Source organism: Microtus ochrogaster, unplaced genomic scaffold (genome assembly GCF_000317375.1).
Source record: "Microtus ochrogaster isolate Prairie Vole_2 unplaced genomic scaffold, MicOch1.0 UNK19, whole genome shotgun sequence".
Classification (NCBI taxonomy): domain Eukaryota; kingdom Metazoa; phylum Chordata; class Mammalia; order Rodentia; family Cricetidae; genus Microtus; species Microtus ochrogaster.
The window spans coordinates 5,091,010-5,109,687 of NW_004949117.1; the positions used below are offsets into that span (position 1 = coordinate 5,091,010).

Here is an 18,678-nt window from a genome sequence, read left to right on the forward strand (position 1 = left end):
GGGAATGGCACCGTTACTGATATATACATTTATCCACATCTCCTTCTCTGTACGGGAATGGCACCGTTACTGATATATACATCTAAGCTCCACAAAGTTTCACCATACACACACAAGGCTCTGGTCCTTTATCTACCTTGCATTCTACATGACAGAACACTCCCCATTTTATAAGGCTAGGAAACACAAAACACAGCTGGAAATAATAACCCCTATCATATCATTATTAAGTGAAAGTAAGAGATTTAGAATGTAAGTTAATTTTTCTATTATTTTAAATAAGTGTGTCAATATGCCCTAATAAGAATTAGGAATTGCCTGGAAGGTGATAGCACACACCTTTAATCTCAGAACTTGGGAGGCAGAGGCAAGTAGATCTCTGTGAGTTCGAGGCCAGCATGGTCTACAGAGCGAGTTCCAGGACAGCCATAGCTACAGAGAACCCCTATTTCAAAAAAAAAATGGTATTAGGGATCACCAAATAGAAAAGCTTATTTAGTAAAATTCTAAATTATTTTTGTGAAGATCCTAATTGTACATTTCACTGATATTCAATTGTAAACCTAAATTAAAATATGAAATTCCTATATTTTAGTATTTTTTTGTCTATAGATGAGAAAACTAAGTATTGGTTAACTAAATTAGCTAACTTGAAGACAGACAAGTTACACGGATATAACCAGGACACGAACATTATCTACAAAGTACTGCATTTCAGGCAGCCTTCATCACACCAGATAATCTCATATAAAAACTGACTAAAGAGCACAGATTCCTGGATTGACTAGATTATGATTTATATGCTTCAGAGTGCTCATACAGCACACAGATGCTATACAACACAGAGGAGAGCTTCCATCAGCTGGTTTTAACAGCTGTGAAACCAAGCACCTGATTGATAGGTATAAGAACAAAATACTTCTCAATAAAAATCAATAAAAAAAAAAGAACAAAATACTTATCCTAGTCAACAAGTAATTTCACATACCTGAGTTTGCTCATCTCACAGTAGCAAGCGGGCAAAAGAAGCAGGTGCTGTTTCCTAGTCTCAGAAGAACTAATAAACTAAGGGTCTAGAGAGCTAGTACTGTGAAACAGAGCTTTGAACCCAAGTTCTAAAGTGCAGGCCTTGCTAACAACCAGGAGGATGGGGTGGTCAAGTAGAAGACAATCCCGGTATTTCAATTAATTGCAAGAAGGCTTGGGGTTGTGTTGAGTTTTGGGATAGGTTCTCACTATGTAGTCTGGTGTTCTGTAGACCAGGCTGGTCTCAAATTTGCAGTGATCCTCAGCCTCTGACGTTCAACCCTATAATTGCAGTGAGACAATCTCAAAAAACAGAAACAAAAGAACCCACAAAACAGGCAATCCTGGGGCGTTCTTTCTTTTACACCAAATCATCTCCCAAGATTAAGCTGCCTTTGAGATTCTAGGAAAGATGCTCTACAAATTCTATTTAGGAAGAGAACAATGCTGTAGACGGGAAGGTCTTGAACTTGAAGGAACTTTTCCCTAAACCTAGGTAGCTACAGAAGAATTTGGAAGTATAAACAAAATCATTTGAGAAAAGGCAGAGACAGTAAAATAAAAGAGGCAAGACTTCTCGAAAAAATACAGAAAGAAAGGTTAAGGTTAGAAATGAGAAAATATGTGTTTATACTTATTTAGCTACACAGTTATATATGGAGAGATAAAATCTTAAATATATTCTTCCTTATTGAAAGTTCTGCTTTCCTTGGGCCATAAAATATTAGACTGAAACACCCAAAATATTATATGTCTTTAATATATTATCTTCCAAGTCCATCTTGCTACTTTTCCATAAATATAGGTGTGATTGAGTACCCATCCTGCCCAAAGGCACAAGATGAAAACTCTGATATTGTAAAGTATGCTTGACTCCTGTACTAACTTTAGACCTGTGGAGATTTATCTACACTGGAAGGGAATGAGGTACTCAGGAAATATTGCCCAACTCCAAATAAAATCTACTCCTGTATAGATATCAATTATATTTTGAAATTACAATAATGTTATTTATATTTCTTTGCATTGACTTCATCTGTAAGAATACAAAAAGGCAACAACAAAAACAAAGATAAGAACCAACATCCTTGTCTATTATGAGCAGCCTAAATATTAACAAGTTCCAAATAGCATACAGCAGCAAACAGCTATTACAAGGAATTCAAGGCTATCAGCCTATTTCCTTAGTAACCTGCCTTTTGTTTCTTCCTCCTCTCCTTTATCTTTCTTATTTCTTTCTTCCCTCCTTCTATCTAGTTTTCATTTCTTTATTTATAAAGTTAACTAAATTTGAAATACCATAGACAAATATACATTGAAAAGTACACATTGAAGAAACAAAATATTCTTTTATAACTCATTTCACATTTCACAGGAAAAGCTTTTATAAAATGGTAAGTTACACAGTCATAGTTAATCATTAATAGTCATTTAAGTTGTATGCACTCATTTTCTAAAATGATGCAGTTTCATCAAACAATAACAAGACAATAATTAATTGGAAATAAAAATACTGGAGACATTAGATTCCATCATCTATATCTCCAAAACCACCATGTTTCAATGAAAATCCTATGTGATATTTTATTTGACATGAGAGGACACTGAAGCCCAGTGGAATTAAGAGACTCGTCAAACTTCCCAAAGTCTTAGAAGGAAAAGTAAGATGAAGAGTCAAGAAATCTGACTTACAGTGTAAAACTTGAAACATAATAGTGGATTGGAAAATCCTCAGACAGAACTGGGTAGCAAAAGTATTCAAAAATTATGTATCTTAATTTCAAACACACAGAAAGCATGTAGAAATAAGTTCAGAGAATTATTAAATCATCATAAAATAACATGAGTTCTAACCCAATCCATTTATTTCTACTCTGCTATTGTTTCTTATCTGAATTAGCTAATGAAGAATAGAACCAGCAAAGAACTACTGTGGGAGGCTGGGAGGCAGAGGGAGGCAGATCTCTGTGAGTTCAAGGTCAGCCTGGTCTACTAGAGTGAGTTCCAGGACAGCTAGGGCTGTTACACAAAGAAATCCTGTGTCAAAAAATAAAACAACAACAAAAACCCTATTCATGTGTGTGTGTGTGTGTGAGTGTGTGTGTGTGCACATGCGTGTGTGTGTGTAAAACAACAGCGTTGACTCAGTATGATGGTCATAATGAAATCTGACTTTAAATCTAAAACTCACGTCTTCAGAGCATCCAAGACTGGCACTGAAACTATAGTAATAACAGCTAACACTAACATAGCACTTGCTATATGAAAATATGATTTGAAGGAATTTAAATAAGCTAAATTGTTATTTTCAAAAAGAAAATGTACAGTAGATCTAAGCAGCAAGTAAGTTTAGAGAACAGACAGTTCGTCATCTTCATCCTTCCTAGATGCTACTACTCTCCCTCACCCTTAGAATCCCCTACCATGGTGTGGTTTTCCACATGTACTTGATTCCCATGAAGACATGTAAGTGATAATAGTGACAGCACAGGTGACCCCTCAAAGACAATCCCATCTGAATGTTGTAGAAACTCTAAATACTTTGCTTTATTCAAATAAGTTGTTAGAAAATGGAAAAATACGAAGTAATAGGAGAGATGGTAGAGGGAAATGTGCCCAACAACTTACTTAGCTCTTAGAATATTAATAAATATTAAGCATGTGTACAAAGCTATACAAGAACACAAAAAATGTAACAGCAGAAAACTTGACCTCAATAATAGGTAGAAACAAAGATCCAAATATTAATTAAAATGAGAGATTACCTATATAACATTCGAAGTTCTTATCTTTCAAACATTATACATTTATGCCCTGCTAGACTTAGTTATAGCACACGGAGGACTGATCAAGTAAAACTATTAATCTTCGTGTGTGATAAAAACTTTTCCAGGGACAGAAGGCAAAGAAGTCTGTGAGGAATAAAAAGGGAGACCATAATCATCAAGAGGAACACTTACACACAGGGAAAGGGAAGGAAAGCAGACGGCATAGAGCAGAAGTTGGACAGCTTAGGGAAGGATCCTAGTAACGGGAGAGAGAACAGGCTGTCAGAGCTGAAGGTCTTTGACCCACATTCCACCTTAACAAACTTAGAAGTTCTTCAACCCAAGATTGCAGCAAATGCGCTGACAGCTGGTGCAGCCCAAGAGCTAAAAGAAAACATGAAGATGCGTTTCTCCAGACCACTGGTTTATACCTGAACACATGGAAGGTTTTCTGTCACAGGTTCTAAGAAACATCACAGAGGTCAATTACGTCAAAAATACACTTTTGAGAGTTCACATTTCCATTTTATACGAATTTTTCATATTATGAGATGTGATTTAATTTCATTTCCATTTTTACATTACTCCCACCTTTTAAATCATATCACAGAACAGATAATAATCACCAGTCTGTATTATTAAAAATTATGAACATAAATGATAAATTATACCTTGTGTGGGGCATAGTTAACATTATTCACGAAAATATATACAGACCTAAACAGAGAACTCTCAACAGAGGAGTCTAAAATGGCTGAAAGACGCTTAAGGAAATGTTCAAGATTCTTAGCCATCAGAGAAATGAAAATCAAAACAACTCTGAGATTCTATCTTACATCTGTAAGAATGGCCAAGATCAAAAACACTGATGACAACTTATACTGGAGAGGTTGTGGGGTAAGGGAACACTTCTGCATTGCTGGTGGGAGTTCTAGGTGGTACAGCCCCTTTGGATGTCAATATGGCGATTTCTCAGAAAATTAAGAAACAACCTGCCTCAAGACCCAGCAATACCACTTTTAAGTATATACCCAAAGTATGCTCAATCATAACACCAGGACATGTGCTCAACTATGTTCATAGCAGCACTGTTTGTCATAGCTAGAACCTGAAAACCACCTAAATGCCCCTCAACCGAAGAATGGATAAGGAAAATGTGGTATATTTACACAATAGAGTACTACACAGCAGAAAAAAAATAATGACATCTTGAATTTGTAGGCAAATGGATGGACCTAGAAAACATCATATTGAGTGACATAGCCCAGATGCAGAAAGACAAATATCATATGTACTCACTCATAAGTGGCTTTTAAACATAAATCAATGAAAACCAGCCTACAATTCACAATCCCAGAGAACCTAGACAACGATGAGGACCCTAAGAGAGACATACACGGATCTAATCGACATGGGAAATAGTAAAAGACAAGATCTCCTGAGTGAAATGGGAGCATAAGGACCATGGGAGAAGGCTGAAGGGGAGGGGAGAGGTAGGGAGCAGAGCAGAGAAAATGTAGAGCTCAATAAAATCAATCAATTAAAAAAACAAGAAAAGAATATATTTTAGAGCAGTGGTTCTCAACTTCCTAATGCTGTGCTGTGACCTTTAGTACAGCTCCTATGTTGTGGTGACCCCACCATAAAATCACTTCCACTGGTTCTTCATAAATGTAATTTTGCTACTTTTATGAATCAAAATGTGAATATCTGTATTTTCCAAAAGTCTTAGGTAACCCCTGTTAAAATGTCATTTGATCCCTAACTGGGTCACAACCCACAGGTTAAGAACCACTATTTTAGATGAAAAGTCATCTTAACTAAGTTATTAAAATAGAAATTATTCATATCATAAATTAGTTCCATGGCAAAAGGTCAAATGTTATAGTAAAGACTGCTAATTTTATTTAATAATTATAATTATGACATTATAAATAAATATGTGTAGTTATGTTTGGATATTAATTACTCAAAACACAGGTCTGATCTTTGGAATTCAGTTATACTAAGCTATGAAGTTGAGTCTTTAGCAATTTTAACACGAATTTAAATATTAAAAGTCAGTCACCTTTTTATTTGTCTCAGCCAGATTTTATTCCATGTATATAAAATGGTAATCCAACATAAATAAATGATTATTTATGCTTATGATTTTGGCCATTATTGAACTCACAAATCTTTATTCTATATTAAGAATGTATTTTAAATAATGCTATTTTAAAATAATTTCCATATTGAAAAAAATCGACATAGTAGTTTTAAAGTGAATAACATACCAGCACCATTTTCTTCAGAATTTTGCAACAAAATGTGAGCAACAAAACAAAAATCTTTTTAATTTTAATCTGAACATTTTAATAAAGTAGGGCTGGATTGGCATCAATAAGTTATTTCATCGTGTATGTGTGTGCGTACGTGCGTGCATGTGTGTTAGACAATTGTCATGCCACTGAGCTGTATCATCAGCCCGGGGTCAACATATTGGAGGCTAAATAGCTATTTGGAAATAAATACAAGCAAGTATTTTTAATGCTAAATAACTTAAGTTGGAACACTAAGGCTTATAGCTCCACAACCTACAAAAGTATATTCACACACGTACAGATGAGACAATGAGCCTACCACACAGAAAGCCATTCCGACTTGCCTTTTTTCCCATTATTAGGTAGGCTTGATGTTTCTTCCCCATTGTCTTTAACATTGAAACCAGATAACAATAATTAGTAATTAAGATCATTAACAATACAAATAAAAAGTAAGCACTCCAAAAAGAATAAAACATGCACTGGAAAAATAACTGCATGCATTTAACATGACACCACACACTGCACACACAGAATAAAGCAGATGCAGCATAGGCTCCCTAGCCTCTAGCACAAGGAGCCAAAGTTACCATGAAAAAAAATCTTGAATTATAGTTATGTGCTAGATAGTTCTGTTTTGCTATGATACTAGTGATGTAATTTACTAATTACTTGAGAATAAGCCACAGGTAAAGAACTGGTTTTAAAAATGTAATTCTTCTTTATGTTAAGGGACAAAACAAAAGAGATATTGATATTGCAGAAATCGTCAATTTACTGCTATCTTTAAAATCACGATAAAGGCCAATTCATAAAGTGTGAAAGACTCAGAACTTGAGTGCATTAATATGAGATCTAAAAGGACAGGAAAACAGAAACATTAGCTCTTCAAATAAATGAAATGGAAATTACTCTATAGCACCCCAGTTCAGTAAACTTTAACTCTGTATCAGTCAGGAAATAAAAGGCATTTGGAATTCTAGTGCTGAGACTATTTGACGTTCAGAATGGGATATAAGTATATATTTCTATAACCAAGCAACTAAGAACATCACCTTTGTTTCTATTATTAGATACATATTGATAATTTCTCCTCTTGATAAATTAGAACATTATTGGCATAATGTCTTTTTGTTTTAAAAGCTACAAATTCATTCAGAGAACGTATTCATGAAACTATATCTTGGGTAAATGCATACAAGGGCATTGTATTCTTACAACGATGAAAAGAGGGGAAAGGGCACAGCCTAACTTTAAAACTCACACACAAATTCATATAGTGAGAGAAAAGATTCATTAAAGACTTAATGAAAATAGGTTTAAAGTTATTCTGCCAATTTCATAGAAAGTTAAAATCCAAGACCTCAATTTAGAGAAGATCAGCATCCAATTCTGAGATTTAAATAAATATAGTGACAAGTCAATAAAATTAGATAAGTGTGTTTGTGAATACATTGAATATATAATATTTTCCTCTGACAGACTCTGACATCCATTATACTGTGATTACAAAACGGAAGACCCCCAAACCCACACACCCTCCAGGGAGCAGATGCCATAGAGAGGAATGGCTGTTAGACAGGGCATGGCAGTACCTGGCTTGGACAGAGAAGGGAAATCAGAGGAAAGGGATCTTATCTAGGAGTGACACAGTGGGAAAGTGAACATAGCCTGTGAAATGTTAAAGAAATGCAGTGCTTTAGTTCCAAATGTCCTTAAAATTTGCCTCTTGAACATGTGTAACCCTTAGTCAAGAAAATAGAATTTCCCTTCTTCAGGGAAGCATAAGGGAAACAGAGCTCTCTAGGAGCGAGGTGACCACGGTGATTTATTAAGAGGTAAAGAAGCAACCAGAATGTAAAGCAAAAGCTGAGGTAAATAACGTATATATTTAGACCAAAGATATTGTTTATGATTCTAGTATATTTGGATCTTAAAAAGACTATTCAAAACAATTGGCCAAATTACTCTGAAGTTGATGAGTATTTCTTATGAAATTTGACATTAACTTATTTAGAAGACACACAAACAGACCTTCCTTGACCTCTTCTCCCTCCTTTTCTACCCCCTCTTCTTCCACATGCCCAATTTCTTCGTTAACTTCTATATTTGCCAAAGTGAAAGAAAAAGACAAGACCAGGGGTCTGGTTGTTAGTTTAAAATATTAACAAACAAATCATTTTTCATGAAAAGTGGATATTTATAACAAGAAAAGCACATGATATATTGCATTCAGACATGCCTTTGAAAGCAAGTCTGTGTACTGATAATGAAACATCACAGTCACAGTGGTCCTGACTTGGGAAACAAACCATTATCCCCTAGAATATTTGCAATATGCGGGTGGCTAAGTAAGGAAGCACAGTTCTTTACCTCTATAGGATGCATATTATTAGGAAAATATTGCATACATTTGCTTCTAGGAAGAACACCATAACATTATAAACTCCTTTTCTTTTTTTTTTTTTAAATTTGGTTTTGTGAGACAGGGTTTCTCTGTGTAGCCCCTGGAATTCCTGGAACTCACTCTGTAGATCAGACTGGCCTTGAACTCACAGGGATCCACCTGCCTCTGCATTCTAAGTGCTGGAATTAAAGATGTGGTTCACCACTACCACCTGACCTGTATAAACTCCAATTTTTACAAAATGGCAATAGAGCCAAGTAGGATTTGAGAAGATAGTAACCATAGTGCTTTTCACCGTGGAATACATCTCACTTTCTGTAGAATTCGCATTTTACACATCTTTGTAAAGAGTTTGAAAAAATATCAACCTCAATACCAAAATATATAATATTTTAATGAATTTAGTTACTAGACAACAACATACTTAAACCATAGTTAGATTAGAGTTTTTTTTTTTAGTTGCTAAAGTTAGAATAAATACTTCATATGTTTAAAGTAGAAATGTCAATAGTGGCAAGATCTAACAAGCATTCAGAAGAAGGTCAAAACCTTGGACTATCAATTGATAGTTTCTTTTGGATGACTGCACCCTCAGCTTTGGTTAGAGGTTGGACACCTGCAGAGGAGGAATTCACTGTGTTCTTTAAAACTGACGGAGGTACAGGCTCATGGGTCTCTGAAGACTCAACACTAGCATGTCTGCAAATGCTGCTGCACACCAGCCAGTACCACTAAGTAATACAAATTATGAAATACAATCATAATTAGAGATATTAATGGAAATTGCTGATGATATTTTAGTGGTTTTAATGTATTCTACTTGAAAAAAACAAACCAGTAAAGACAACATCCATACAAGTCTTTGAATCTGTCAGCCTACATTTCCTTTCACCAGTTAGGATGGTTTTCTTCCACACCTAACAGTGCACAGAATAAAGCTATCCAGACTTCAACAGACTTTCACTATGAAAGATTCTAAAACGGAAGCTTTAACGCTTTTGAGGGGACAAAAATGGCACACTATTGAACTTTTCTAATGAAAAATAGTTTAAAAGCACAAGCCTTTAGTCTTATGGAAATATCCAAGGTTACAGCAACGCCACAGATGTCTTTCTATCCGACTGACCATGAGAGTGTCAACCACAACCGCACTGCGCGGTTGAGGATCACGGCAGGCGAGAAGCAGAAGCAACCACAGACACGGATAGCCACTCAGTCACAACCAACAAGAGTGTGACTTACATCAGAAAGACAAAGATAGATTTGTGCTCGGTGCAATCCATGTATAAATTGGTTGTAAATGTGTCACATGTGGACATAACGATGCCCATAAACATACACTTCAAGTTCTCAGCGGCAATCCATATACCATTTGAGGTACCATTTCACTTTCTAAGACGTCTTTCATTTTCAACTCAATCAATATTTGTTCCAGTCAAGCATCATTCTATGTGCTGGAGACTCAGCAGTAAAAAATACAGCCAGCAGTTTCAAAATTCTAAAACTAGCAGATTTTATTGTACTAGCAAATGTATGGCAGTTCACACACTACGACTCAGTATTTATTCTTGAGATATGATGCAGTGTTTGGTAATAAATGCATAAAAGCGTCATATTCATCCTTGATACACTCTAAGCAGACTTGCTACAACAAGTAACAGCCACAACCACTACCTAACTCAATAGCTTCATTTGTAGGAAGTCAAAGTTAATAATAAAAAGATAATCAGAAATACAAAATGAAAGATAAAATGATAAATATAGCAAGACTATGCCTGTGCCCTCAGTGGCATAAACACAGACTGCAATTGATATTCCTGGTTATAATCTTATTCAAAATCCAGATTTTTGTTTCAAAAGTAAATTAAATGTTTTATAAGAACAAATATTATCTAGTTACTTAAAGGAAATTAAACTCTTTGAATTCCTGCATGAATCAAAATTTAATTCCAGGGTGTTTTTTTCACAGAAAATAAAATCTTAGTACTTTATTAGAAACTAGAAACGAAATAATTTAATTCTATAAAAACTATATAATTGAAGAGACATCAATTGCAGTCGGGTTTATTTTTGTTTGCACAGCCTCCCAAAAGGTTTTTAGCACAAAACAAATCCTTCTTTATGTACAGACCTTCATAAGGGTCTATCTCCTTGACTCCATTGTCTAGGGAAACAAAATAAAATGAAAACAAAGGGGGGAAGGGGCGGGGAACCAAAGCATAGGTGTTAAAAACAACAGAAAATTTCAAAGTTATAGAATATACCGTCTATTAAAGAAAACTTAAATGGTGATTTTGAGTATATATAGCTTTGAAAGACAGTTACTAAAAAGAGGGACTGTGATATAAAAGATGTGAAAATTATTCTGCTCCATTATCCACGCTGTTAGAGAGAACTGAATCAAGATTTCTAGCTGCCTGAGAAGTGCTCAAGTGTGTCAGCTTAGACCTAGCACATGTACAACTGAAAACAGCAGCTGAACACGCACCTTTGAGTGTGTGTTCTGGTTACCTGAGGCTTACATTCCGCTTTCGAGAAGGATCACCATTGTTACGCACCAGCTAACTAGTCCTTTGCAGTGTGTGAAAACTGATTTATCTAGTTACTAATAAACTTTGCATAATCCCCCACAATTACACAATCCGAGATGTAGCAAAGACATTATAATCCAGCCGCTTCCAGAAGACTACTGCTAACTTTTAAATTTACTTTCGAATTTGAAATGTAAAACAAGATTGCTTCTTTTTATCTCCAAGTAAAACTTTTACATGCAATGTATATTATATTCACAAATATAACTACTGTCAAATGAAGTCACACACACAGCTAAATACAGGGAGATATTAGCACAACGGCACTAAAAACCTCAATTCACCCCAGCTCCCCTGTGTATCTCCTAATGACATAATTAGAAAACTAAGAACTTACTTCTCTCCAACGTTCCCTTGGGTGGGAGCTGTGGGAGCTGCCGGCCCCTCCGTCCTGTTACAGGAGTACTGGATGGACTTGTCTGGACAGACCCGGTCCGAGGGTGAGACCTACAAGATGCAGCATCAATACGTTTTCAGCAAGCGCTAAGTAAATTCGGTATTAGCTGGTTTACGTAATAGCTGTATTAGCGGGGTTTTTAAACGTGGATTGCTGCTGGTTAAAAGGAGAACAGGACAAAGTATGGACATTTGAACAGTTACTTAAACACCAAAAAATGTTTATGTTTTGGTGTAATATGAATACATACACACATACATGCACACAGAAATTGTAGTAAAACCCATGAAATTAGTGATAAAGACTCCTAATCTATTTAAGTGAAAGCAAATAGAAAATTCTACAAGTTAAAAATTAAACTTTATATTTTTTCTTCCATAATACAAATTCTTAAAACTAACCTTCCTCCTTTGACCCAATCAGATTTTTACTTTTTATACTAAATACTCATTTTTATTAGAAAACATCTCACAAATCTACTAAAAAAAAATCCTGAGCAACTTAAAAGTCAGCTAAAGAAAATTCTGATATCTAATATTAATGCTCGTAGAAACTAATTCTATCTAATATTTACTGTCATGATGACCATCAGAAAGGTCATGGCTAATGAGCACAGTCATTTCTCATTCTGTGGAAGAACATGATAGTTATGGCAGGATTTACCCAGGAGTCCTGATTAATGAGAAACCACAGAACAAATGCAAGCCGGACAGTTGAGAAACAGACCACAATGGTGATGACACTATCATATCCGCCGGATATCAATAGTGTGCGCACTGACACGGTTAGTATCAACTTAGACTGGTGACCAGCCAGAAATGACAGAGACCAGTTAGCTGTCGGGAAAATAAAATGGCGTGTTGGCAGAGCAGACAGGGAAGTTAGTCTGATCGATTTATCTTTCACCTCGATAAGGCAGGTGAAGGAGGGGCAGATCTTCCAGTCATTAATGAAGGCATCGACCTCATGAGGTTTGTATCAGGACGTTCAGAGGATCTGGAGCGGGTGGTGGTCCGCTCTAGGAGAGGCCGCTGTTCTGTTGATCTGGATCTGTGATATGGCTGTCTATCTGCTGCTTCACAATCCCTGAAATGTTAGTCAAAAAGCAGCTCAGTTGATCTTTAATGCCTTTCTGCTACTCGGTCATGATGCATCAAACTGATTTTGAAAAAAAAAAAAGAATTGCTTAAAATTAATGTGTATGAAGAAAGAATTTTTCCTAACACATCTTGAAAATTCTGACTAAGCTTAAAAAGTTCTAAAGAACCTGAGTCTGATTTTACTAGTAATTATCAGCAACTGAATTTTAACTGAGCTGCTCAAAATGGTTATAACCTTTGTAACCCCAGCTACCTGCTTTCCAAAATGAAGAGAACACGTGAACTGTGTGGGGTATCCTAGATTAAAGACATTCGACAGTGATTCCTCGCACTTTCCAGAAGAGAAAGTTATGCAGGATGTTTATCAGCAAATAGAGCAAGATACAAAGGCACTAAGAGCACTGTCAGAGCACGCCGACAGCCTGACGGTTTCAGCAGACGCGTGAACACAAGGTCACGGCAAACACTGCAGAGAACTGACCACTCCCCACCCATCTCAGGAGCTTCAGTTAGACCAAACAGCCCAGACAGCTATTGGATCAAACTGGAATTCCAACATAAAAATAAAAAACAGACCTCTCCAATCACTAAAACTCAACTTTTGTTGAAGCAAGAATACTTACACCTATATGGCAAAAAATGATGGACACATCTCTTGGCAGCTACCATAATGTTTATACCATAATGAGATGCATAATGAGATCAATAAGTGGATATAATTTGGTTCTATGACTTGGAAGACAAATCTAAAAACATTAACTTTTGCTCTATATCTCAAAAGAAGCATATGTACCCAAATCTATTTCAAACAGCCACCTCCTGAGCCTATTACAACCCCAGTAAAGAAAGTACCTATAGATGACAGGGAGAGCAAGCAATGTCATGAGTGGTCCCACTTTACCTAGAAATACACTCTGATTCTTGAAAATGAAAAAAATGGGCAATTGGAGAAAAGTAAGGAGACAAAAGGACACACTATCCTCAGTATCATGAATTAAATGTCATGCAGTTATGGAAAACAAATCCTACTAGAAAAAGTACCAGATTCATCCTATATTATTTTATATCTTCAATAATACTTTAAAGTCAGAGAATAAAACAGAAGTAAAATCATTTTAAAACCTTTTACTATTGAATCAAACTGTGACTTTTATGTCAAGTTCAATATGTTTACAGAAGTTCATCCAAACATGGGAGGGGCTGGAGAGCATGCTCGGCATAGAGGACAGTGTCACGATCAAAAATGTCATAATGTTCGAGAGCAAATGTAAGTTCATACACATTTGATTACAATAAAAAGATGAACTAAATGGAATTAGAATATAAAATTTATAATTCTGTTCTTCTGAAATTCTATTTTAAAAGAAACACTCTTTTTGGAAATAAATGTGGTCGATAACTTGTGACCCGTGTCTTGGTGCAAGGCCCCCCTGCAGCAGGTCAGGAAAACCAAGAGGTTCACAACTAGCTTCCGCTGTTTCTCACATCCCTAAAAACCTGAATGATGAATACCAAACTTTACATTTGTTTCAAAGACTAATTGTGATCTTAGGGTAATGGTAAGCTTTTCTCCCACACGGCATTTGGTGGCAAAACTTAGCCAAGTGTCTATAGTGATCGCAACAGGAGACTGCCACCCGCTCACTGTTGGAAAGCTCAACTCTTCGCGCCTAACCAAGCATTTTCTCATGTGTGCGTGTATCAAAAGGTACCATTTATAGAACAAATATCCCCACCTTAGGAAAAAATAGCCCATCATAAAGATTTTTTCTTCTTTAGTACAAATGTTTTGATAATTATAAGGAATTTTAATCTGTTTGTAGACATCTTTATTACCACAAATAATAGAAACATAATCAAAACATACTGAGTGAACATAGGCTAATACGTGAAAGATAAAAAGACCACAGCAGGAGGCAGAGTTTCCTAATAAATGCTGTCACAGTAATCGAAGCTGTCATGCTTTAAACTGTGCAGCATACAAGGTCAAGCTACACTTTCAGTTCCCAGCACCAGCAAAGAATAGAGCAGTTAAGGCTTGGGGTTAAAAGCCACGGTCCCACAGGGATCACCCCAGTGTGGACATAAGAAAGCCCAGCGTCTCTGGCTACACTGGAGTAGGCCTTCCTTTATGACAAGAATGCACGTGTAATCTCAACAGCAACAACGGAAGGCAGGGAGCAGAAATAAGTGTTAGATTTAACATGCTGCCTTGTTTATTGAACATGTTTATTGGAGTTCTCAAGCTTGGTTTGTACCACAATAGAAGCATTTTTCCTATTAATCCTAATTTATTTACTGCATTTTATTACAGACATAGAAACATTGTTTTAAGAAGGGTAGCCACTGTTTTATCAAAATGTACACCACATCAACAAGAAAACTCCATTTGTCCATTTAAATCTTTAGGGAAACAATTCCACTGTACTTTAAAAAGTGATTTAATAATCCCTTCCAGTTCCATTTTTGAGTAGTTTAAAATTTTAATCAAGGGTTAAAGTAGTTCGAATTTTTGATTTGTAACTTTCTGGATTTATCCAATCCTCTGCTTCACTATGCAAAGGGCTGTGCTGGACACTGACGGCATTTGAAGAGGAAACTGCCTCGTGACACTGAGTTTCAGGACCATAAGAGGAGTCGCCATGGCAGTCAGCTAGCACATGCAGCTTGAGACACAAATTAGAAACAGCCCAGGACAAGAAAGCAAGAACTTACACACGTGTAACACCATCCAGGCTGAGCAGGTGGTGTTTATATATTTAGGAATATATGCATATATAAAAATTATGTATACTAGAAAAAGCAAGAGGGTGCATGTAAAGAGTTCAAGAAAGGAAAGGGAATGGCAAATTGATACAATTATGTTCTAATTTCAAAAAGTTAAAAGAGGAAGCAAACAATTCAGATAATCTAAAAAATGAAAGCGCATTAAGTTTTAGTAATCCTTCAAGAATGTTTAAGGGGAAAATTCAGGACATTTAGTGAAACTAAATTTAGTCTTGGAACATTTTCTCTGTACAAGTGGTTCTTCAGGACCACGAGGGGCTGGCCCACCCACTGAGACAGTGTGCCTGAGCTAATGGGAGCTCACCAACTCCAGCTGGACTGGGACTGAATGAGCATGGGATCAAACTGGACCCTCTGAATGTGGCTGACAATGGGGGCAGACTGAGGGGCCAATGATAATGGCACTGGGATTTGTCTCTACTACATGTACTGGCTTTTTGGGATCCTAGTCTATTTGGATGCATACCTTCCTAAGCCTGGATGTAGGGGGAAGGGCCTTGGACTTCCCACAGGGCTGGGTACTTTGCCCTCTCTTAGGACTGGAAGGGGGTGGGGGGAAGGGTATGTGGGGGAGCGGGAGGGAAGTGAGAGGAGGGAAGGAAGTGTAAACTTTGACTTGTATTATTTATAAAGTAATAATAATTAAAAAAAGAAAAAATATTTTTTAAATTTCAAAGTATCTGTTACAATTTCTTACTCATTCAATCAATTTTGCTACCTTGGGCCATTTTTTTCAATTATAATTCACGAGATTTATGAAAGCTTCCAGGGCAGAGCCAGCCTGCAGGATTCCTTCCTATGGCACACTTCTGTATATGTGCCCACTAACTCCAGGATGCAACTCCAAACCAAAGCAAGTCGGATATGGAGCAAAATAGGAAACTCAGAACAGGGCTGGAGAGATGGCTCAGCAGTTAAAACCACTAGCTGCTCTTCCAGAGGACCTGAGTTCAATTCCCAGCATACAGGGCATCTCACAACCTTCCAGAACATTTGAAACCCCCCCGCCTCACACATACACAATAGATACAGAGAAAACAGCAATGCACATTAAATAAATAACCAAGCAAACAAATAAATCTTAAAAGGAATTCAAACCAACCAGCATGATAAAATGTTTCAAAGCAATATTCAGAAATGAATGAAGGTCAGCTGCTTTTTAACTTTTGACTGACAATTTGGTACACATTAAAACAGATAAAGAAATTTCATATTTATATTATAAACTATTCATGAATACACTTAGATTTTCTTCAAAATAAAGCTGTGGAATATAAAGTTATTTAGTCATTATTCATTCATTTCTTTGAATTCATTTATCTCTGTATTTTTAATTTCCTTTTTTTGAGACAAGCTCTCATACAGCACAGATTAATCTTGAATTTGCTATGTGAATAAGTATGTCCTTGAACTCCTGATCCTCTTTATCTCCTGAGTGCTGGGATAACAGGTGTGTGCCATAACCCTAGCTTGATTTATTTATTTTTGCAACAGGGTGTGCCTGCTCTAGAACAGACTGGTCACAAACTTGGCAACCCCCGCCTCCTGAATGCTAAATTACATGTGTGCACTGTCATGTCTGGCCCTGAAATTAATTTAAAAAGAAAAGATGCAAACTGTATATAGTGGTACATCCCTTTACTTCTTTTTTTAAAAAAAAAAAATGATTTATTTATTTGCTATTCTTATGAGGACTCTATCTGCATGTATGACTTTAAGCCAGAAGAGGGCATCAGATTCTGCTGTTGATGGTTGTGAGCTCCCACATGGATGCTGGGAATTGAACTCAGAACCTTTGGAGGGCATCAGATTCTGCTGTAGATGGTTGTGAGCCCCCACGTGGGTGGTGGGAATTGAACTCAGGACCTCTGGAAGAGCAGCAGTACTCTTAACCACTGAGCCATCTCTCCAGCCCCCAGGTCTCTTTAACTTTAAAATTTAGAAAGTTGAAGGAAAAAGAGTTGTGAGGGTCAATTCTAGTCTGGGACATATATGGAAACAATATCTCAAGAAAATAAATGAGTAAAAAAATGAGTAGATCTGTGTAGAAAGAATCCCAGTCTCCAGGCAGACAACCCTTACCGGCTTGCATATGTGTAGATAATAAGATGATAATAGCAGAAGGTGGAACATTTTTGCTAAAAATGTCTTGACTACCTAGTAAATTTTCTGGATGGTAATTGCATTGCCAAAGTAATAAAAACCACAGGACATTACCAGAAACCTTAAAATAATATTGAAGGGGTACTTAATAAAACATGTACATATATTTGTATTAATATAACAACTAACATATGACTCAAATTCAAAGGTACAATTTTCACACACTTCATGATGTGTCAAATACATTCACTATTTCTAGAAACTATATTGTTTCCACTGAAGATTATAACAAGACACAATGGGGGTGCAGCTCAATGGCAGATCGGAACATTGGGAAGCACTGGGTTCCAACCCCAGCACCATGAAAGAGGGATGTAAGGAGAGGAAAAGGGAGGCAGGATATTTAATCAAGAGAGGACATATTTTAACAAATAATGGCCAAATAATAGTCACCATTATTAGACAAGAAAGAAAAAAAAAATGACACACCTACAATTAGTTATTATTTCTTTCTTGAAGTAGCAAGTATACCAAATATCATTTATATTTCTATTGTTCTACCCCAAAGAAACAAAACGGGCTTTTCATGCCGAGTCTCATAAGCCTAGATTTTTCTGAGTGACCAGGCAGGGACTGGGAACACCACATGCAGTATCACACTGGATGCCTTTACTCCATGTTTTTTCCTGCTAGTTCTATCTTGTGGATAATGCTCATAAATATGAAAAATTGTTTTTATTTACTACATTTGGAAATTTCTAGACATAATAGTCATACAATGGCCCACTTAAATATAGAACTACATATTTATAGAAGAATTATCAGATGGGAGTACAAGCTATCTCAAAAAATAAGCTAAATATCTGGCCTCTTAGAGATGAGAGCTGTTCTCTTCACAGGCTTCGATGTAAACAAAATTTTCCCTTAAAGAAATCAGCTAAGCTAACAAAAAGCTGGGCATTTAGTTCAAAAGCTATTCACTGTGCAAGAGAAGAAATAAATAAAGCTTGAAGTTCATTAAATAAGAAAGTATCTTAAGGGTAGTTACAACATTCCTGAGAATTAGTTCCCTTGAGGATGAGGGAGAACAGGTGAGACTGGGTCCACCATAGAGCAGGCGAGAGGGCGGGGTCTGCTAAGGCAGGCGGGAGGGCGGGGTCTGCTAAGGCCGGCAGGAGGGCGGGGTCTGCTAAGGC

At 36.5% G+C, this 18,678-nt stretch overlaps 1 protein-coding gene across 38 annotated transcripts in view; it reads right to left on the bottom strand.

Annotated features, from left to right (window-relative positions):
- The window catches only part of Rims2 (regulating synaptic membrane exocytosis 2), a 392,861-nt gene that overhangs the window by 145,201 nt on the left and 228,982 nt on the right, over positions 1-18,678 (bottom strand). For 37 of the 38 annotated variants that reach the window (XM_026789435.1, XM_026789445.1, XM_026789437.1 and 34 more), the window contains 2 exons: positions 12,399-12,578; positions 11,433-11,542 (listed from right to left, as the gene is read on the bottom strand). In XM_026789435.1, coding sequence (XP_026645236.1) covers positions 11,433-11,542; positions 12,399-12,578 — 290 coding nt within the window. Of the gene's footprint in view, positions 1-11,432; positions 11,543-12,398; positions 12,579-18,678 lie in introns of those variants that run through there. The other variant, XM_026789472.1, reaches the window with a different exon arrangement.